At 57.0% G+C, this 21,582-nt stretch overlaps 1 protein-coding gene across 1 annotated transcript in view; it reads left to right on the top strand.

Annotated features, from left to right (window-relative positions):
* The first annotated feature begins 21,320 nt into the window (after positions 1-21,320).
* The window catches only part of EPHA8 (EPH receptor A8), a 33,439-nt gene continuing 33,177 nt past the window's right edge, over positions 21,321-21,582 (top strand). Inside the window, exon 1 of the mRNA XM_039232127.1 lies at positions 21,321-21,414. Coding sequence (XP_039088058.1) covers positions 21,321-21,414 — 94 coding nt within the window. The remainder of the gene's footprint in view (positions 21,415-21,582) is intronic.

The following is a 21,582-nucleotide window of genomic DNA, read 5'->3' as shown; positions in this document are numbered from 1 at the left end:
CCCCAGTCACACCAGCCACAGTCTTCTGGACTCGTCCAATGCCTGTGCGGCCCGCAATTATGAGCGTGTGGTAATGTCTGTTCATTGTTTTTATTGCCTTTTTTTGTGGTAAAATACATAACAAATATTTAACATTGTAGCCATTTTTCAGTGTAAAGTCCCACAGCATCGAGTACATTCACGTTGTTGTGCAACCACCACCCCCATCCATTTCCAGAACATTCTCATCACTTCATACCGAAACTCTACCCGCTAGACATTTTCAGCAGCCCCGAAAGAAGCCCCAAGTCTGTTAGCATCACTCCCAACCCCCTTGTCCCAGGGTCCCGACACCTCTCTGTGCCGCCTGCGTTTCTCACGGAAATGGGACTGTACAGTATTAGAGCCCTCCCTTAACCCTCACTGCCCGGCACCTGGGCCTCTACTGAGTGACTGAGTAAAAAGGGCACGTGAAGAGGCCAAAGAACAAAGATCGTGCCATGCCGGAGGCTTCCTGAGACAGGCGTGGCCCCTCCACGCCCCTCTCCTGTCCCTAAATCAGAATTCATTCATTCATTCATTCATTCATTCTTCAACAGGCATCAACTGAGCACTTACTAAGGGTGAGACAATGTTCTAGGTGCTAAAGACACCACAGTGAACAGAGGAGAATAAAATCCCTGCTCTCGTGATACCTGTATTTTCGTACAGGAGACAGACAACAATTGAGGTACATAGCACACTAAATAATGCCGAGCGTCAAGGAGGGTGTTGGCAATGTCAGGCAATGTTGTAGTTTTAGAGAGGGGGGCCAGGAAAGCCACCACACTTAACAAATGTCTTCAGGAAAGATCTGATGGTGCTGAGGGACTGTGTGTCTAGGGGAGCCCTACCCCCCCCCCCAGCAGAGCCAGTGCAGGGGCCCTGAGGCAGGAGTGCACGTGGTCTGTCTGAGGAATACGGAGGAGGCCATGTGGCTAGAGCAGGGTGGGCAAGGGGGAGAGTAGTGGGAGATAAAGCTAGAAAAACAATTGGGGTCCAGATTATGTAGGACCTCCTAGGTGGTGTTAAGGATCTGGCTGGTGGTGGTTTTGGGTGCGGTGCTGTGGTTGTGGGTAGAGGATAAGTATGGGGAGAAGGGTGAGGGCTGGGAGATTACTTAGGGGCTATTCCCATATCTCACCACAGCAGAATTGCTCGAAACCGAAAATGAGGCTAGGACCGAAGTAAGTGTCCAAGCGGCTTGCTTGTCAGCCAGGCAAGGGAATGGATGGCAGATTGACCGGGGTGGTGGCTGAGAGGGGTCAGATGCTTACAGCAGAGCCAATAGAATCTGCTGATAGATAGGGTGTGGGGTCTGAGGGCAAAAGAGAACCCAAGGTTTCGGGCCCATGAGTCACCATGTGCTGTGACGGGGAGAACCACGAGAAGGCAAGTCCCAGAGGGAAGACAAGCCTCCGAAGCACGCTAGGCTTGAGATGTCTGTTAAATGCCCAAGTAGGGATGGAAAGGAGGCAGGAGAAGCCCGAGTGTGCAGTCAGGGGAGTTAGCCGTCACTCTGTCCGGCATTCCTACTTTGTTTCTGGAGGCCCACCTAGCACCTGACACCACCAGAGTTTTCCAGAGGGGGCGCTGCAGCTGGGACTCACCTCCTCAGTGTGGGGAAGAGACTGGGAGTCAGTCTGACCTTCCTTTGTCCGTCAGTCCATCCATCCATTCATCCATCCACCCACCATGCCCCGCACATCTTGGTCCCATCGGTGACCCAAGAACGAGTCCCCTCAACAGACTCACAATCTGGTTACAAACTGTGTCTCAACCCCGGGGCCTCCACGTATCTTCTTTGGCCTCAATCTCTCCATCAGTAAAATTAGCTTGGACTGGACAATCTTAAGAGCCTCACCAGCTCAGACCGCCCAATACCCCAGCGAGGCCAGCTTGCCCTTGCCCTTCTCTGAGCTGCACCCCCACAGCCCGGGTGGGGCTCCCTGCTCCCAGATCACCCATCTGAATAGCAAATGTGCTCTGACATCAATTTTGCCCTCTCCACATTTCACCCGTAAGTGATTAAGTGTGTGGAAGCAATCCAGTCACCATAACCAGGGGGGCTTACAGTCCACAGGACTAATAGATGACTTGGGTTAAAGCTTGCATTCGTGAGAGGGATGGCAACTGACTATGGGAGGGTGACAAAATCGTACTCCTTACATACAGAGTGCAGACACATGTACTGTACATACACAGGTATACAGTATGTCTGTAGAAGTTGATTCCACAGGGGTGGAGATTAGGGGAGAAAATCTTGTAAGGCTCCTCGGGGAGCAATGCTGAAATAGAAGAGTAAGAAGCACTAGTCTAAGGGAAGGAGGGAGGGTCAGGGCTTAGAGCACACACTCATATATTGTGACCACACAAAAATAGAGGGCTCAGTTCTGGTGCTGGGGACAGAGGTGACCGAGCAAAGGACATTGCCCTTAAGCCCACAATCTAGTAAGGGGCAGACAACGAAAATAGGCAATCTTTATACCCAACGCAAGAGCCACACCAGAGGCAGGGAGAGGAGGTAGGGCCCTAGCATCCGGAAGGTTCCACAGACCAGACTAAACAGGACTTCAGCAGGTGGATAGGCAGTTCTGGGCAAGGCCAGCCCATCGGATCCTGCTTAGGGGCAGAGGACGCAGATGCTTATGGTTCCTTTGGGTAGGCGGGGCTCGGAGTGGGTTTAGGGGAGACTGGGAAGATACTTCTCTCATGTCCTCAGCTCAGAATAACACTGTGCTACTGGATGACGGTTGGAACCCCCCATCAGAGCTTCATCCCTAACTTGAGGTATTGCTTTGGATGACACCTGACATAGTGGAAAGAATTCTAGACCAGGTGCCAAAACAGGACCCGAGTCCTAGTCCCAGCTGTGCCTCTGATGTGCTGAGCGAGTATCCTTGGACAGGCCACCACCTCCCTCCGGTCTCAGCTTCCCAATCTCTGAAATGGGAGATAAGCACAGTCCTTTCCCCTATGCACTTCACACAGGTGCTAGATAGAGGGAGGGACACAGAGCCATGGGTCATGGCTTCTAGACACGTGTGCTGGTACACACACACACACAGACACACATGAAGATTCCTCCCCATCTCCCCATCTTATAGGTAAGGGACTGAAGCACAAAGTCAATCACTTGCCCAAGGCCACACAGGTAGTAAGTAAAGGAACCCTGTGGGTTCAAACCCACTGGCTGAAAGCAAGCATGGGTGGATTGAGAAGACACAGGTAGGGGTGGCTTTAGGGAGCAGATGCATGGGCCCTAACAGGTCCTCTGTGCTCTACTTTCCTGTGGGTGGCCCTGGCTGTCTGTCCAAGAGCTACAGTCTCTCTGTCCTTGGGGCCATTTCCAAGTGGAGGCCATGTGGAGGAGACGGGACAGGGGGCAGCTGGAGGCCCTGGAGACCCCAAGCCAGAAAAGGGAAGGCCCAGGGGGCCCTGATGCTGTCTTCACAGACCTTTCAGCTGTCAGAGGGATCCGACTTCCCGGTGCCACCCCTGGGTGTTCCACCCCCGGCAGCGCCTGAGACGAAGTCCTGGCGGCTCAGTCAGCCAGGCAGGGCCCTCGGAGACCTGGCCTCTGCCGGCCTCCCCTCTCTGCCAGCCTCCCCGGCCTCCGCATCACTCTCCATTCCCTCATATGTCACTCTCCGCATTATCAACTGCCAGTAGCCCCTGCCACACGCTTTGCTCAGCCCCGCCTCTGGGGCAAGAAGGAGGAGCCCCTCCCGGCTTCCCGAACCCAGGCCAGAACGCCCATCCATCCTCTGTGCTTCCGCTGCACCTCCTTTCCCTGTTCCTGCGACCTGCAGCGCCGCTCGGCCAGCTTGGCATCGGTGGGTGGAACGACAGCCTCAGGGGTCCTCACCAGGAGCCAGGAGCCAGGGCAGCCTTGCTGGCGTCCCCCATTATGCAGGTGAAGAAATGGGGTCTTGGAGAAGCAAAGGAACTTGCCCAGAGTCGCACGGCTGCAGGCAAGTGGAGCTGGGACCGTCAGAGCCTTTCAGCTGTGCTTGGAGAGCAGTCCTGGGGGGCCAGGCGGGGGCCGGGTAGGTAGGGGGCACGGGTCAGCAGCCTTTGTAGACCTCTCCAGTGCCGGGATTCCAGATCATATTAATAGGAACAATAGCTCTGATGCCTCCTTCTCAGAGAGCCGTCACTGTCCATGCTGCCGAAAGCAGTCCCGCGCCACTGTCCCCCTTCCGCCCTCCTTCAGTTTTTCACAGCACTTATCACGATCGAAATTTGATCAATTACCCACTGGTCTCTCTCCTCACCAGCATTGTAAGCACCACAGGGGCGGGGACCTGCCTTGTTCACAGCGGGATCCCCAGGGCCCCCGACAATGCAGGTGCTCCACCACTGTCCCCGTGTGCTGGCAGGGGCTGAGCACCACCCAGTTGTCATCTGCGCATCCCCCCAACCATCCTTTGAGGTAGGAGTCAGCCTCTTTCCAGATGAAGACCTGGGGCCCCCTAGAGGTTAAGCGGCTGGCTTGGGGTCACGGCTAAGTGGCAGAGCCGGTGGCTAGGTTCATCTGATTCCAAAGCCTGCACTTTTAGACACTAAGCTGCAAACAAGAGAGCTGGCGCCCAGAGAAGCTAATGGTGTGGCCCGAGGTCACCCAGCTGGCTTCAGTTTAGGATGCTGGCTTTGTTCTTCACACAGCCCTCTGCTGGGTGCCCTGAGGGTGTTAGCCGAGGACCAGGTCATGTTTTCAGGGTGCCCCTGTTGCCTTTTATTAAGCGTATAAAGACTACAGCCTTCGTGATTGCTCACAGTTCAGCTTCTCCTTCTCCTCCCCCCCCCCCTTTAAAGTGAGCAGATACCTTCAGTGGCAAAAGTGGTATCATCGATTCTCTGGCCTCCATCCTTGGGGAGGGCCTCGGGCCCCAGGGGGGTATCCTGCGAGTCCCCCAGCAGGAGCCTGTCCAAGCTCCTGCCCCTCCTTGCACGTGTCGGAACTGTCAGGAACTATGCCTTCTCCCTCCCTGCTGAAGAACTGGTGGCCAGGTGATGTCAGAGGAGACCAGGGTTTGTCCCCTGAGACCTAAGGATGAGTCTTCCAGATGCCCCTTTCCGGCTGTGTGACCTGGAGCGAGACCTTTTCCTTCTGGGCCTCAGTCTCCCTGTTAGTAAAACAGAAGTTCAGAGTCTTAGATGTCTAGACGTTTTAGAATAGTGCAGTCCCATAGAAAGATAATATGAGACATATGGACTTTTAAATTTTCTAATAGCCACACTAAAGAGAGAAACAGGCTAGGGGCACCTGAGATGCTCAGTAGGTCAAGTGTCCGACTTCAGCTCAGGTCATGATCTCATGGTTCATGAGTTCAGGCCTTGCGTCAGGCTCTGTGCTGACAGCTCACAGCCTGGAGCCTGCTTCAGATTCTGGGTCTCCCTCTCTCTCTGCTCCTCCCCAGCTCATATTCTGTGTCTCTCTGCCTCTCTAAAATAAATTTAAAATGTTTAAAAATTTTTTAAAGAGAGAAACAGGTGAGATTAATGTAATATGTTTTACTTAACCAATGCACCCAAACTATTTTCATGTTAACACATAATTGAAACAAAAATACTCATGAGATAGTTTATATTTTTTTCATACTAAGTCATCTCAATTCAGGCCACCTACATTGCAAGTGCTTAATAGCCACACGTGGCCAGTGGCTGCTAGCACAGTGGTACTGGATGGTGGCTGGCTGGAACGCTCCTCTGGTCCTGCCCACGAGCCTGCCCTCCCTGCACTCTGGTCCCCTCGAGGACAGTGGGCCCCCTCTCCCTCATATCCCTCCCTACCCTGGACTGCAGTCACAGGGGCTCTGAGGCTGGTGGAGAGCTGTGGAGCTGCCTGGAAGGCTCCCCTCCTCGCTCAGCTTGGAAGGAGAAGGCGGAGGGGCACTGCCTTCTTCTTCCCCCAGGAAGAGCAATGTCATGGGGAAAACAGACCTCAGAACCCAGGGTCCATGTGCTTGGATGGGTGTCCCCTCGGCTGAGATTCATCTGAGCCAGCACTGGACAAAACCCTTTGCAAGATTATTTCATCTCAGCCTCCCAAGGACCCCACGGGATGTGTGCTGTTCTCTCCGGAGTTTCTGCAGAGGAGGAAACTGCAGTTCAGAGAGACGGAGTGACCTTTCCTTCCTCCCGGATCCCTCTTTCATTCTGTGCCTCCCCTTTCCTCTCTCCTTCCCAGCGCTGTGTGTGTGTGTGTGTGTGTGTGTGTGTGTGTGTGTGTGTGTGTTTGTTGTGGGACGGGGGGGGGTGAGTGTGTGTGCCCACGTGTGTATGTGCACAGGTGTGTCCGTGTGGGTGGTGCACACGTGTCGGAGGGGGGCTCCGTGGGAAGTGAGCCCATCCTGCACGCAGCCTGAGGATAGGGCCCCAGGTGGAAGGCTGTCCTGAGCAGCCTCAGTGGAAGTGTCCCTCACCCCTGGAACAGCCCCACCAGCTAGGGTGGGAGGGGCTTCAGGAGGGGAGGGGCTGCGGGACGGACTCAGTGCCCCCCACCCTGTCTAGATCCCCCTGTGACCCCTGTGGGCCTGGCGTTGAGCTTGCTTAGCAAGTGGGGGTTGGCGGGGGGCATCTTTCTCAGGATCTCCTCGCCCCCCCCATCCCTCTTAGTTTGCCCCCTCCCTGTCTCTCCCTGCCCTCTGCTGTCTTCTGTGTCTCCAATCTCCACCTCCGTGCTTGCTTGGGCTCCTCCACCTCTTCTCCACTGTTGGTCTGGTCTCTCTTGCTCGCTCCTTCAGTCCGGATTGTGGCCATCAGTCTGTCTGTCTCCCTCTCCCCTTTCTCTCGCCTCTTCCTCTCCGGGTTTTATGTCCCCACCTCCTGCTCTGTTGTTCTCCGTGGCTCTCCTCCCCCCCAGGTCCCCAATCTCACCCCCATTTGGACCCCCTTTCCCTCCTCTGCAGCCTCCTGCTTCTCTCTGCTCCCTTCTCTGCTCTCAGGTCCCCTCCCTCGCCCGCCCTCTCCCTGTCACTCTTGCGTTCCTCTCCTCCCCGCGCTCCGGTGGGGCCCCAGCTCCTCTCAGCCTGCCGGTCTCTCTCTTCCTCGGAAGGCAGGCGGCTGCAGCAGCCAGCGGAGGCCCCACTGGATGACAGCCGAGCCAAGCAGTCCTCGGAGCTGTCACCGAGGAAATCACATACCAGCGCCTGAAATTCAAATTAGAGTTTTGCTGAAGCTGCTAAAACTCCTCAAATACTCTCTTTGAAGTCCCCTAGCAAGCTGGTCATTGCTCTTAAAGGAGTCCCTGCTGGAAATGAGATGGTGGCCAGAGGATGCAGGGCCACCATGCCAGACACTGGGAGTGGGCTCCCCACATGCCCCGCCCCAGTGGTCACCCCCGGGGGGCTCCCTCAGAGCACGCTCACTGGGCCTGCCACCAGCCTCACCAGGCCACTAGCTTCTGCCCACGGGGCACCACAGAGCCCCAAGCTGCGGGGACCCAGGGGCTGAGGGTCAGGGAGGAGGCCTGGGAAGAGAGCCTGAGTTCCTGGGTGGAGGGCTGAGTGTTGGCTCCTCACAGACCCCGCTTTGGGGTGCTCTTCTCTCTGCTGCTCCCTAGCTGGGTGACCCAGGGCAGGCGACCTTGGCCCCAGGCCTCCTCTGCAAGCCCAGATCAGAGTTTGTACACACGGGGTTTGAGGAGGACGAAGTGAGTAATCACGTTGTGGCACCGTGATCCCCGTCCCTGTGACAATAACGTCAGCCCGCACCGGTACCGACAATGGCCATCACCGGCACAGCAAATACTTCCTCATCTGGCATCATTCTAAGCTGCATCTCTGGTGACTCAGTTCCTCCTCAGGGCCTCCCGTGGGGAAGCTACTATTGTCCCCATTTTACAGATGAGGACAGGGGGCCAGAGAGGTTAAGTGGCTTGCTCACAGCCCCTCCGCCCTCCCCCCCACCGCCCGGCCCTCTACAGCTCCACAGTATGCCCTATCCCGGGGTCCAGGCTTCTGTCCTGAGCCTGCCCCTCGCCAACTCCCTGCACTTACATTTCCTACCCCCACCCCCCCATCCGTCCTTCTGGCAGGCTTGGCTTTTGCCGAATGAGGGCCTGTCACCATTCTCTCCACCTGCCTGGAGCCATCCTACCTCCAAGCAGGGCCTGCCTGCTGTCCCCCGTGACCTGTCCCCCACCAGCCTGACATTTCCCAGATCATACTCTGCAGTTCGTTCTTGTTATAAACTACCATCATGCAAGAATGAGCAGCTTTCTGTGCAAGAACTTTAAAATAAAAGTCCTTGGTACCTTGCTTCCTGTGATCTATGACAGGTGACCCTGGGAAGGTCGACTGTAAGTGAGACAGACAGCAGATGGAGAACCTGAGGCCCTGATGAGCCGGCAAGAGGGCCCCACCCCCACCCCCCGAGGGAACCGGTGCCCAGGAGAGAGCAGCTGGCTGTTTTTGCGCAGGCCCTGTGCCTGGCACTTAAGGAGGACAGTGTCTGGCTGAGCCTGACTGCAGCCCCGGGCAGCCCGGGAAGGCCTCTTGATGGCCACATGTGGCAGGCCCCCTGGGGGCTACAGAGCCACGTGGGCTCTACAGTCACGAGGTAGGAGCCAGAGGCAGCCACAGGGCTGTGTGCCAGACCCGCCACCCTGAGCTGCTCGTGGATCGTTCGTTTGTTCAGCAAGTCCCTGCCGATGCCCATGTGCCACCCACCCCTCCCGGTCCAGCTGCGGAGGCACCACCCGGCTCGCTAGCACTCCCAGGTGCCTGCAGAGACACACCCAGCCAGGCCGTGCCGCTGTGACACGTGCTGTGACATCAGACGTTCAGGAGGCCGAGCACACCTAACCCAGATGTGGGGAACCAAGGAGGCTTTCTGGAGACCAGAAGTTTGAGCAGACCGAGACTGCGTCCACCAGGCAGACAGACAGGGCAGAGGACTGTGCTGGCCGAGGGACCACAGGCCATGGTAGATGGGGGAAACTGCAACTTCTGAGCCGTTGTTTCTCTGCGTGAGGAAGTGAGAGTGGTGAGACCCTCACCCGGAGAGGTAAGCAAGAGCCAAGACGCAGAACTCTCTTGGTGGGGAATTGACACAGAAGAGATTCCCAGAGGCTTCCCGAAAATTCAGCCTTATAGGATTTGGTGGCTATGTTCAGACTAACCATCCCTTCTCTTCCACATGCCTGTGCTAAGTTCTGTGTGAAGGATGATTGCCCACAGAGGAAGCAGCCCTAACGGAGCCTCCTCAGCCCCCATGGGCCCGGACCACCATTCCTGGCCACGCTGCAGGAGCCACGGGGCTCCAGTGACCAGGGCAGGACAGCGACTCTGCAGATAAAGAAACTAATGCCAAACAGGGGAGGCCAAGGTCACACAGAGGAGTTAGTGGCAAGGCCAGGGCCCAGGGCCCCCAGCCAGAGCTTTCAACTCAACCGCGTGGGCCTCAGATAAAGCACGAGCTTCTCAGGAATTCTCCTTGATGGTTGGTGCTGCCCAGTGTATTCCACCAGCACCTCCTTCCTGTGCCTGCTGTGTGCCTGGCACCACGCCGCACACCTGGAGGCTCTGGTGGGGGGGGGAGGGCAAGAGGAGGCATGGCGATTCAACAGCAGCTGACCCACATCAAAGCCTCCGGGAAGGATGCCGGGATGGGCGAGCACCGTACAAATACAACGTGCCGTCTGAAAGAGGGGGCGGCCACGAGGGAAGCCGGCTGGGGACTCCACCCGGACCCGTCTCCCCCTCCTTAGGCCACGGGGACTTTTGGACCCTTTTCCCTATCCTACCCTTCTGTGATGCTCACCGAGACCGTGTGTGTGCTCACGATTGTACGCGTGTGCACGGCCTGAGTGGGCACGTGTGACAAGCAGGCGCTGCTGACAAGCCCCAGGCATATTTCAGGGGCCGTTAAAGCTCCGTGTTTAATGGCTGGAGCCACAGTGGTCACGGCTGTCATCGGGGATTTCACGGGCTCGTTTACATCTTCAGCTTCTTCCTTCTGAGACGACTTCATCATCCCCAGCCACGCCCCCCCAGCCCCTCGGCAGTGGTAGGGAGAGGGGGTGGGGCCAGAGCGCTAAGCTCCACCGTTGGGGTTCAAAGCTCTGGTGGGGGGATAGGCTGATAGAACAAACCCAAGTCCAGACTGAGGCCCGGGGGGGACAGGGCGTCAGGCAGGGTCCAGGGTCAGAAATGCTTGTTCTCTTCTCCCCCCACCCCCCACCCGCCACCTTACGGAGCCAGCAAGCTTGGGCGGGGGGGTGCTGAGAGTCTAGTGGAAATGTGGAGATGGGATTATTGAATGAAGCAGGCAAGATCCAGGAGCTCAGAGGTCAGGACTGGGTGAGGTCAGGGACCCCAGGAGTCTGCTGACAGGCTGCAGAAATGGGGCCTGGAGGGCCAGAAAGGACAGGCTACGGAGTCCTGGCTGCACTGGGAGCCTCGGCTCTGTGGAAAGAGCCCCTGCCAACGCCCACCTCCAGCCTCTGTGGAAAGCTGCTCAACTGTCAGGGCCCAGAGGCCAAGGGCTGCTGAGGGGGAGAGGGTTGGGGGGGTGGGGTCTGGTCCCTGCCAAAGTCTGGCTGAACAGGCCTGACCTCCAGCCAGAAGTGGGGAACAGCCCCCATAAGCTGAGATACCAACGGTGGGATGTGGCATCGAGTGTGGACAGTCAGGATCCTTGAACTCTTGGCAGCTGCTGGTGCCTTCGAGCAATCACTCCCCCTCCAAGCCCTCGTTTCTTTCTTTGTAAAGGGGGTAAACATAAGGCACCTGAGTTTGGTGGGTGAGATGGACACACAGACATTTACCACATCCTGGTCGGAGCCAGGATGGAACGAGGCAGTGTGGCACTTGTCACATGCCCCGCGGGCATGGGAGTCTACCTCAGCAAACTATGGCGATGACAATGACCAGGATGACGAAGGGATATGTGCTGAGGAACTGGGGGCCCTGACCCAGGCTGCAGAGCTTCAGGTCAAGGAAGACCTCAAGGAGGAGGTGAGTCCAAGCTGAGACTTGAGGGAGAAGTAGACTTTACGCTCCATGGGGGGGGGGGGCAGGGCAAGGGAGGCTGCCAGGAGGAAGGAGTGGCACGTGCAAAGGTCTGGAGCAGAGAGAGAGGAGTGGGAGATGGAGCCCCAGAAAGAAGCAGAAGCCAGACCCAGACCGTGAAGGGCTTTGCGTTGCAGGCAAGGAGCTAAGCCTTCTTCTGGGGCAGTAGGGTCGCTGCAGGTGGCAAGCAGTGGCCCGTGGTCCCGTGGTGTTCCGGAAGGATTACCTTGGAGTGGGTGGGAGCCCCTGGAGGCAGGGAGGCTGTGGCCAGGAGTGGGGGAGGGGATGGAGTTGAACATGCAGGTGGGAGCTGGGATCAGGCTGGTGCGGAGCGGGGGGGGGGGGGGGGGGGGGGGGGGGGGGGGGGGGGGGGGCGGTGATTTCTGGGGCTTCTCAGGAGGAGGCCCTGTCCAGAGGCGGGGAGCTGGATTGCTGTCCAGGCTGCCTCCTCCTCATCAGCACTCCCTCCGCAGCCCGGAGAGGCTGTCACAGGAGCCCCAGGAAACATCCCCTTGGAGAGGCGCCTGACGGACCTGTCACCACAGTGCCATCCCGCCCAGCCGGTCCCTCACACTCGCGGGGTAATCTGCTTTCACCGGGAACATTGTCCTTCAGGCTCCCCCAGCTCCCAGCTCAGAGCAGGGAGGGCGGGGCCCGCAGGACGCAGAAGCTGCTTTCTTCCCCGAACAAATGACCTTGGGCCAGAACGGGAACAGCTTGGCTAGAATTCAAACAGCCTGGGCCCCCAGCAACCCTGGGCTCTCAGCCCCTCTTCCGCTTGCATCCCAGGGACTAAATCTGCTCTGGGGACAATTCCAAATCAAACTAGACCCTTGGGACCTCCTTTCTAGGCGACCCCAAGCCATCGAGTGTCTCCAGCTTCCAAGGCACACTCTGTCTCCTTCCCAAGAAACCTGCCCCTGGGGCGCCTGGGTGGCTTAGTTGGTTTAGCGTCTGACTTTCGCTTTGGTCATGATCTCTCGGTTTTTGGGTTCGTGCCCCGCGTCGGGCTCTGTGCTGACTGCCAGCTCAGAGCCTGGAGCCTGTTTCAGTCTGTGACTCCCTCTCTCTTGACCCTCCCCTGCTCACGCTGTCTCTTTCTCTCTCCTAGAAATAAATAAAACATTTAAAAAAAAAAAAAAGAAACCTGCCCCATGGGGGTTGTCTGTCCAGGGCAGGACACATACCCAGTTTGAGGGTCAGATACCCTTGGGTTCACATCTCAGTTTGGCTGCTTCCTGGCTGGGTGACCTTGGACAGCTTGCTCTCCTGCCTGAGCCTTCTGGGGGCCTAATGTAAGAGGATGATACCCTGAAGCCTTGGAGTGGGGTTCCTGGAGAAGGGAACTACAGCCCACCCAGCCCACCGTGGACGCCTCACAAATGGTGACCCCCTCCAGCTGACTATTTCCACCTGCCCTGCTGGGGAACAGGACACAGGCCCCACCCTGCCTCGCCCCAAGATGTGAACAAACCCACAGCCAGGCCCTTTCTCCATGTTCTGTCTGCTCCATATGGGGTGGTCTCATGTAGGGCACTGGGCTTGGACCCCAGAAACTGGGTTCTGGTCCCACATCTGCTGCTGGCTGTGGGACACTGGGGAAGCCAGCTGCCCTCTCTGGGACTGTGACTATTCTCCTCCTCCCCCCATATGCGCATGATCACCTTGCTGTTTAGCATTCCTTCCTCTTGACCCTCCCTTAGCTTCTTGGAGTTCTTCCCCACTGCCAGGAAATGGCCTATTCTGGGTCTGTCTGTACCATCAGACTAGCTGTTTCCGGAGAGCAGTGGATGTGTCCTCCACACCAGCACCCCCGGCTCCTGTCCCAACACTGCCTGGCCTCAGGAAACACGCGTGGAAGGAATGCGCTGGAGACAGGACAGGGGTTCTTTGGCTGTATGACAGAGGAGCACATGGGCCCAGGAGGTGGGGGAGGGTGATTTGCCCACAAAGGGCACTGGGGTGACAGCCATCGGTTAGCAGGGGCCAGCTCAGTGACCCGGTGGCCCAGTGACCAGGATGGCCTCGCGTAGGGCCAGGGTTTCCTCTGGACTGTGGTGACGAGTGACGATAATAGTGGTGGTGGCTGGAAAGGCAGTGGGGACCTGGCTGCGGTCATGACCCTGGCTCTGGCTCCGTCATCAGACCTGCCTGGGCAGAGAGGGCCCCACCGCCCCTCCCAGAAACACCCTCTGCCTCTGCAGCTTTAATGAAAATCAGACATAGATCTTTAGAGCTACTTAGCATTTCAATACCTTCAATAATGGGTATTAGCAAGTCACCCTCCTAAAACTCAGCTCTGGAGAGGTGCCATCAACACCCACCCGCCCACCCACCCCTACACTCACACCCATACAAACCGGGCCTCCCCACCCACAAGCCACAGTCACCCAAGCTCTCTCTCCACACTGTGTGTTCGCACACTTGCTCCCTCCCTCCTTCCCTCCCTCCTTCCCTCCCTCCTTCCCTTCCTTCTTCCCTCTCTCCTCTCTGTCTTTCTCTCCCGCAAATACCCGCAAACACAGAGAGCTGCTCCTGTCTGTCAGAATGCTGATGTGGGCTCATCTCCTCCCGACAAGGCAGAATGATGATAAGGTTATTTTTTAATATCAGGGATATTAATACTCCTCTTTCTGATAATGAGCCATGGCCTGATCCCTCCTGCTCCCTGAGGGAGGTCTTGGGGTTGGGCGGGGGTGGGGGGTAAAGATGGGGGGATGTCAAGAGACTGAGATGCAAGAGGGCCTACTGTGGGCCAGGCACCCTTTCAACCTTCACCATATAAGGGTGGGCAGTCGTGTCCCCATTGGCCAGATCAGGGTCTGCAGCTCAAAGAGGAGAAGTGACTTCTTGAAGCCACAGAGCACGCGGCAAGGGTCAAGCCTGGGATTCCAGCCAGGTCGGACTCCAGAGCTCAAGCTCTTTGCTGCCTCCCAACACATTCAGAGACTTTCCCTCAACTGCTGCCAGGAGCCCCATCATCCTGATACTCTGCGGGGAGGGGCCCTCCCCACCTGAGGTCAGGTCAGTTTGGCCTTGGCCCCAGGCCTGGCTGGATAATGCAGCCTCTGACGGGGGCCAAGGCCCTGCAGACCCTAGGCATGGTGGACCTGCCTGTCCCGTCCCCTGTGGTTGCCCAGCGGTGGCCTCTCCTTGGGGCCGCAAGCTCCTTTACCTTCCCCCAGATGTCTGAGGGGTTTAGGGAAGGGTCAGCACACCCATGTGCTAACCCACAAATCAGTAGCCTCCGTGGCATCTGCTTTCTCGATCCCTAGGACCAACCCCAAGTTCCGAACCTTCCTTTCATCTGAACACCCACCGCCCTGCCCCTCCCACTGCCTCACGACTAAGCCTGTGGGCTCTGGAACCAGATCTGAGCTCGAATCCTGAGCCTGCCACTTAGTGCCCGTGGTCACTTGGACAATTACGTCCTCCCCGATTATTCTCACATATAAAATATAGATAATCATAGAACTTACTTACAAAAGGCTGTTGTTAAGCTCAACAAGTATAGTGAATATTGTACTATAACACCCTAGATGCTGAGAGCCCTTAGAGACCTTCCCCCAGGCTGAGCAGCGCCCCAGAGAGGTAGCGATTTGCCTAAAGCCACACAGGCAGTTAGTGACAAAGAGAACCTAGCTCCAGTTCCAGGCCTGGGCCAGGCCTCCCAAAGGGAGCCAGGGATGAGGCAAATGTCCTTCCAGAAGCCTGCTCGTGTGCTGGATATTAAAGGCGGGGTGCCCAGCAAGGGCAGAGGGAGTCCCTGCCCTCATAAGAAGGTGGCTTGAATCAAGGGATCACAGATGTGCAGGTAGGATTCCAAACCGAGCCAAGAGATGGAGATCGGCAAGGTTGTCTGGGAGCTGACCTGGGCCAGGGGTCAGGTGTGGCTCCCTGAGGACAAACAGGAGTTATAGCGGTAGGAGAATGTCCCAGAAGAGGGAACCGAGGACAACGTCTGTGTGTGGGAAGGGCACGGTACATTCGAGAAAGCACTGAGAAGGAAGAGTTGGTTTGGAAAAGGTGCCAGGGTCCAGACCACCTGGACTGGGATTCGTAGGTATGATAAGGATTTGGGTCTTTATCCAGAGAGAAGAGTGGAAGGCTCCAGAAAGGCTCTCATCAAGGAAGGAAAAGGGGGCAGGGGGACCGCCATGATCTTTGGCACTGAATGGCATTCTGGCTGCAGTGCAGTGCGGAACTGAAGGGACCCAGGGAGTGTGTACAGAGGCCAGTCGCCCTGGTGAGAGGTGATGAGGGCTCGGAGCAGGCTGGTGGCTATGGCAGATGGATTCAACGTATGTTTTGGGGGTAAAAATCAAAGGATTTGGGATGTCCTGGACACTTGGCTGATGGAGGAGGAGGTACAAGACCAAGTTCAGGTTCCTGATTTGTACGCTGGGTAGACAGTAATGTTGGATGAGGGCCAGGCACATGGCAGAGAATTGTGGCACGTGAGTCTGTGGCAGGTGGAGTTTGAGGGGTGGTGGACGTGATAGAACATGAGGAGAGACTGAAAGAGAAAGCAGTGGAGTCTGCAGGAGACACAATTCCTTCGAGAAGTTTACTGGGAGGGGCATCTGGCTGGCTCAGCTGGTCAAGCATCTGACCCTTGATTTCAGCTCAGGTTATGATCTCAAGCTTTGTGAGTTCAAGCCCTGCATTGGGCTCTGCGCTGACACTGGGAAGTGTGCTTGGGATTCTCTCCCTCTCCCTCTCTCTATCAAAATAAATAAACTTAAAAAAAAAAAGTTTCCCAGGAAGGGGAGGAAAAAGGGAGATGGCACAGTGAGGGCAATGAGGGACAAGGGGACTGCATGGTTTGGTTTTCCAGGACAGGAAGGACTTGTGCACAGGAGTAAGCAGCCCAGAGCTCCGAAGCCCGTCCCAGGGTGGTCTTCGAAGCCCATCCCAGGGTGGTCTTCCTTCCACCACGTTCTGCTGCTGCCTGTGGCTCCAAACTGCGGAAGTGATTGATTATATGTAAACAGGAGGAAGCAATTAGTCTGTGCATGCCCAGCCATTAATAAGCCTCTTAGGTATTTATAACAACACCTCATTTACCCTCCAACTTGAGAACAAATATCCCGGGAACAGCCAGAAATACACCAAAGAGACCTCTGAGCAGCCGCAGCCACTGACACTAAACTCAGTCTTTACTAACAGGGAAGTCCCTCACTTAGAGCCCACTGAGTCTTACTTTACATACAATTCTAACAAGCAATCCTTTTTTTTTTTTTTTCTTAGTTCGCATTTGAAGCAGCAGCTCCGGAGACAGGTGGGAACTGTCAGGGGCAGGAGCCCCTGCGGCAGAGAGAAAATAGCCGGCAGCCTGGAAAGCAGACAAGACACCCTTCCAGCAGAGAAGCCCGGGGTGGGGTGGGGGGGGCATGTAGTGCACGGGGTCAGCAGGCCCCTCACAAGTTGTCCTGAAGGCACCTCAGTCTTACACTGACCCACCACCAGTGGCTTGAACGAACTCGGGGGGGGGGGGGGGGGGGCATGTAGTGCACGGGGTCAGCAGGCCCCTCACAAGTTGTCCTGAAGGCACCTCAGTCTTACACTGACCCACCACCAGTGGCTTGAACGAACTCATCTCCAAGTCCCTTTTCCCCATTAATATGCAATGATTCTTTGTTCACAGGGATGATTCTGAGCCACTGAGCAAGGGCTAAATTACATTCAGTATTCTTTGCTTAAAGAGGGCTTTTTTTTTTTTTGAAATATTTTAAATTGTAGATTTTATTTTAAGTTTTGGTGCCTACAGTTTCTGAAATACTCCCCTATGTGGAAAGGGATTTTGTAATTGCCTATTTAATTATCTGCTTCCCCGTTAGGCTGAAGCTCTGTGAGAGTGAGGGCCGCGTCTGCCACGTCTGCATGGTCCACCATCTTATTCCCGGTACCTTGCGCGGCGCCCCAGGAGGGGGTCGAGACGGGGTTGTTGAATTAGCGAATTGATGAGTAAATTAATATTGCATACCAGGCAACATTCACTCAACAAACAACATCACATTTAATTTGGCCTATTTCTTTACTTTCTTTTTCTTTTTCTTTCCTTTCTCTTTTTACTTTTTAAGTATGGCTACTAGGAAAAAAATAAGGCGAATGACAAACGTTGCACACACCCTATTTCCATTCGACTGGTTTGTCTTGGGCATTCCCGCCCTGGCTCTAGAGGCGAAGTACAACGTGTAAACACACTCCCCATGGTCCGGGTGAATCTTTCCTATGTGACATAAGGGACTTCCGGTGGCTGCCTCCCCTCCAGCCTGTGAGCACTTCCTGGGCAGGGTCACACCTTCAGTAGGCCACCAGCGCCGCGTCCCCTTCATTCTCGTTACAACCAGGGAAAATGGTGGAGGGGGCACATTACAGATGGGAACACTGAGGCCCCATGCGAGGAAGCAACATGGGCCTCACTCTGTTGAGGAATCCAGCTCTTCCTCAGATCTCCTGTGGCTCCATCCTGCAGCCAGTGCTCTCACAGAGTAAACCGAGGGTCTGAGCGAGACAGCTCAGGGCAACGAGATGTCTGGGGCAGGGGCGAGGGCGGGGCTTAACCACTAACCACTACTCTTACCCCAACACTCACACCCCCCCCTCCCTAGCGCCAGCCCCATCCTCTAAAACACAGTTAATACCTTCCCATCTCGGATCTCTTTCTGCAATGTTTATTTACTATTATTTTGTTTATTCATTTTTTGAGAGAGACAGCATGAGCGGGGGAGGGGCAGAGACAGAGGGGGACAGAGGATCTGAAGCAAGCTCCACGCGGACAGCAGTGAGCCCGATGCGGGGCTCGAACTCACAAACTGTGAGATCATAACCTGAGCCGAAGTCAGACACCCAACGGACTGAGCCACCCAGGTGCCCCATCTCAGATCTCTTTATAGGTTCCCACACATGTTTGCACCTATGAATACACAGGAGTCTCAAAGCAACCCTTTGACTTGGTACCCTGAGAGGGTATTTCTTCCAGGAAATGGAGAATGTGATGGGGCTTGTGTGATGTTCCCTGCAACTCCCCTTCCCACTCCCACGGAAAAGTCAAGGGTGAGGGGAGGAGCCATGAAGTGGCGAGAGGAGTCAGAGGCGAGGCCCCACCCCCACCTGACCTGTTCCCTTACAGCAAGGGGCCCGCATGCTGATGTGAGAGGGTGAGGCCGTTCAGATTCACCTCGCAGAGAGTCAGGGTCCAGCCGGCCTAGCAGGCCTGGCCAGCACACCCGCATGGTAAAATCTTAAAAGCAAGCTGTCCTGTAGCCCAGCATGGCCTACGCCAATGGGGGCTCAAGCACTTGGCTCGCAGAGTGTGGACCCCTCGACTGGCTGCTCATTCACTGACCCACTCAGCAAACATTCCAGGAGCACCCAGCCAGGACCCCCCGGGGCTGCCACCCTCGAGAGGCTCAGAATCCAGTCAGGGAGGGAGGACAAACTAACCCCAGGCACCCCAAGTCCCTTCCCACTCCATCCTTAGGGCCTCACGAGTCTTACTCTCCTAACGTTGAACATGGGGAGAAAGCAGGGAGTGGATGAGAGAAGGGGTGCAGAGTCCATCCTGGAAGATGCACAATGAAAGACAGCGTCGACAGTGACAATGACAGCGACCGTGACACTGGGGAGCCTTGCCCCTGCCCCCAGCCAGTGCCCCGCCCCAGCTGCCCTGCCTGCCTGACCACTCAGGAGAGGAAGGAAGGCACCAAATTCCCAAAGGTTGTGCGGAGACACCCATTTCTCTAGAAGGATCTAACGGCTTCTTCCTTCCCATTGGTGGGTGGGCGAGTTGCCACTTCGAAACACAGGATAGGTGGAAGGGGAGGGGTGGGAGGGAGGGAGAGACCCCGGGGAAAGGGCACACCTGAGCTGGGACACCCTGGCAGTTTCGGAGGGTGAGGAGATCACCGAATGCAAGCTGCTCTTACCCCCCACCCCCCACCCCAGAACACTGGTGAAATACATTTCTAATTTTGCTACAGAGGATTGGGAATACGGAGCACAGCCCTGACAGAGAACGGCCCCTCACGCTCACCAAGTCCTTCAAGGACTCCCCCAACTCCAGAAGCCTGCATAATATGGGCAAAACCCAGGTTCCATTGGCTCTACCTCGACCTGGAAATGCAGAACCCCAGCCCCCAGCACAGCCTCCTCCCATCAACAAATATTTCTGGGAGCTCTGGTCTGGGGTAGGAGATGCTCCCAAGTGCTCATGACCATCCTGCACTCAGTCTGCAATTTCCTGTCCTGTCTTGCTCACTCCCCCAGTGCCCCAGGCGTGAGCTGCCAGCCTCGAACTCTTCCATCTGAGGTGCCCTGCGGGGACATCTAGAGCCCTGGAAGCTGCGGCCACTCCACCCACAGGTTTGCCCACACTGTGTTGTTACTAAAATGTTTGCATTCGCTGCCAACTTTATATATTAGGAGATAGCTCATAAAAATTCCAGTTACAAGACCTCTCTTAAAAACACAGATAAGCGGGCCCCCATCCCCATGGCAATGTTGGCTGGAGCTGGGAAGACCTTCCAAGCTCGTTTCATCGGGATGCCTGCCGGTCCGTCTCCTGCGGGCATTTGAGTTTGCCTCCAAGTCTAGTACAATCTGCTCCTGTACCCCATCCCCACCCTCGTCATAGCATCCCTGAATAGCTTTTAGCTAGTGTCTGCTTGAATGCTTCTGGTAACAGGGGGCTTACTACATCGTTGAGGCAGGTGGTCTGAGCAGTTGGTCTAGGCATTTGGTGCTAGGAAACGGCTCCTAACCTGAGCTATCTTTCGCCTTTCTGTAACTAAGATGCATGGAAAAGTGGGTTTTGGAGCCCAGTGGATCTGGATCTGAGCTGTGTGATCTAAGGTGAATGATAATGGCCTTTCTTCACTCAGTTTCCTTACCTGTACCTCCCCTGCAGGGCTGTGTGAGGCTTCAAGTAGAGCAAGTTTATTAAGTGCCTAAAGCAGGGTCTGGCACGCACTCCCCAGATGGCCTTGATCATTCTATGTAACCTCGGGCCATGGGTCCAACCAACCTTTCCTGGTGAGCTCAGGGGCTGGGAGTGCAGTTGGAGGGAGCTGAGCAACGGTCTTTGCCCTCTAAGTCAGAGGCAGAGTCCAGACTTGTCCCAGCGGACACCCACAGTGAGGGCCAGCCCCTAGGAGCTACAGGTTTCTTATCTGCTTCCCGGACAGCTCGGCCCTCCAGGTGCTCTGGGGCCTTGAGGATAGCAGGCAGTGCCCCAGGAGGGGGGCCCCACTGTCCCTGCCCTCTGCAGACAGCCTGTAGCCTTCCCAGGATGAGATGCCTCCCCCCTCCCCACTCCCCCAATGCAACTGGAGGTGGGGAGCCGGGGAAGGAGGAGCAGGGAATGATAATCACCATCACCCAAGAGCAGCTGTCAGTACAGGACACCTGGCTGTGTGCCCGGCAGTATGCGAGGCTTTACCTGAGTCTTTGAATATGATTCTCACAACGACCCTAGGACGGAGAGACTGTTATCCTTGTTTTACAGGTATGTAAGTTGAATGTCAGAGAGGTTAAGAAACTTGCCCAAGGCCACACAGCCAGGATTGAAAGTCTTATATGTCTGGTGGCTGAGCCTGCGCTCATGACCGCTGCACCCTACTCCTCCCTAAAACTCTGGGGTTCTTCAAGCCCAGTCATTGGGGAAGGGAGGGGAGGGGAGGGGAGGGCTTTTACCCCAAAGTGCTACCGAGCCTCTGCCCGGGAACTGGTGAGTGTGCATCCGAGTGTATCACTGCGCGAGGCACTTTGGGCGCCCGTGTCTGGGGGTAATGCGTGTAAGCGTGAGTGTACGGGAAGACACCTCGCCTCTGTGTGAGTGTCCACACGGGGACTCCCCTGGTGGTTGCCACGTCCCGGTGTCGCGGAGGCGTCCTGACCAGGGCTCGGCGCGCGGCGGCTCCGAATCCACGTGCGGACGTGGGGCGCGCGCCACCCCCGAAGGTGCGGGCGGGTGAGTGCGAGCGTGCGCACGTGCGGCGGCGGGGTCCGCGGGCCGGTGTCCGCGGTGCGGCTCCGTGTCCCCCACCCCCACCCCCGCCTCGGTGCTGATTGGCTCGGCGCCGTGACGGGCCGGCCCCCGCCCGGGGCGGCGGCGGCGGCGGCGGCGGGCGCGGGTGCCCGCGTGTGCGCTGTGTGCCGGCGTGTGCGCCGGGGTGTGCGCCCGGCCGCCGGGTGTGCGGGAGAGCGAGGGAGCGCGCCGACGCGCCGGCCGCTGCGGCCGAGCTGGAGGGTGCGCGGCGCCCCCGCCCGCCCGGCCCGGCCATGGCCCCCGCCCGGGGCCGCTTGCCTCCCGCGCTCTGGGTCGTCACGGCCGCGGCGGCGGCGGCCACCTGCGTGTCCGCGGCGCGCGGCGAAGGTGAGCGGCGGCGGCGGCGGCGGCGGGGCGGCGGCGGGGCGGGGGCGGCCGAGGGGCCGGGGCGCGGCGCCCGCTGCCCGAGGCTTAACTTCCTTCCCCTGGATCCGAGAGCGCGCGCCTAAGGGGCTGGGATCCCTGGGCTTGGGGGCGGGTCAGGGGGGGGGGGGG

The sequence above is a fragment of the Hyaena hyaena genome, unplaced genomic scaffold (assembly GCF_003009895.1).
Source record: "Hyaena hyaena isolate Hyena2069 unplaced genomic scaffold, ASM300989v1 scaffold_3, whole genome shotgun sequence".
In the NCBI taxonomy this organism is placed as follows: domain Eukaryota; kingdom Metazoa; phylum Chordata; class Mammalia; order Carnivora; family Hyaenidae; genus Hyaena; species Hyaena hyaena.
This window is presented reverse-complemented; position numbering and strand designations above follow the sequence as displayed.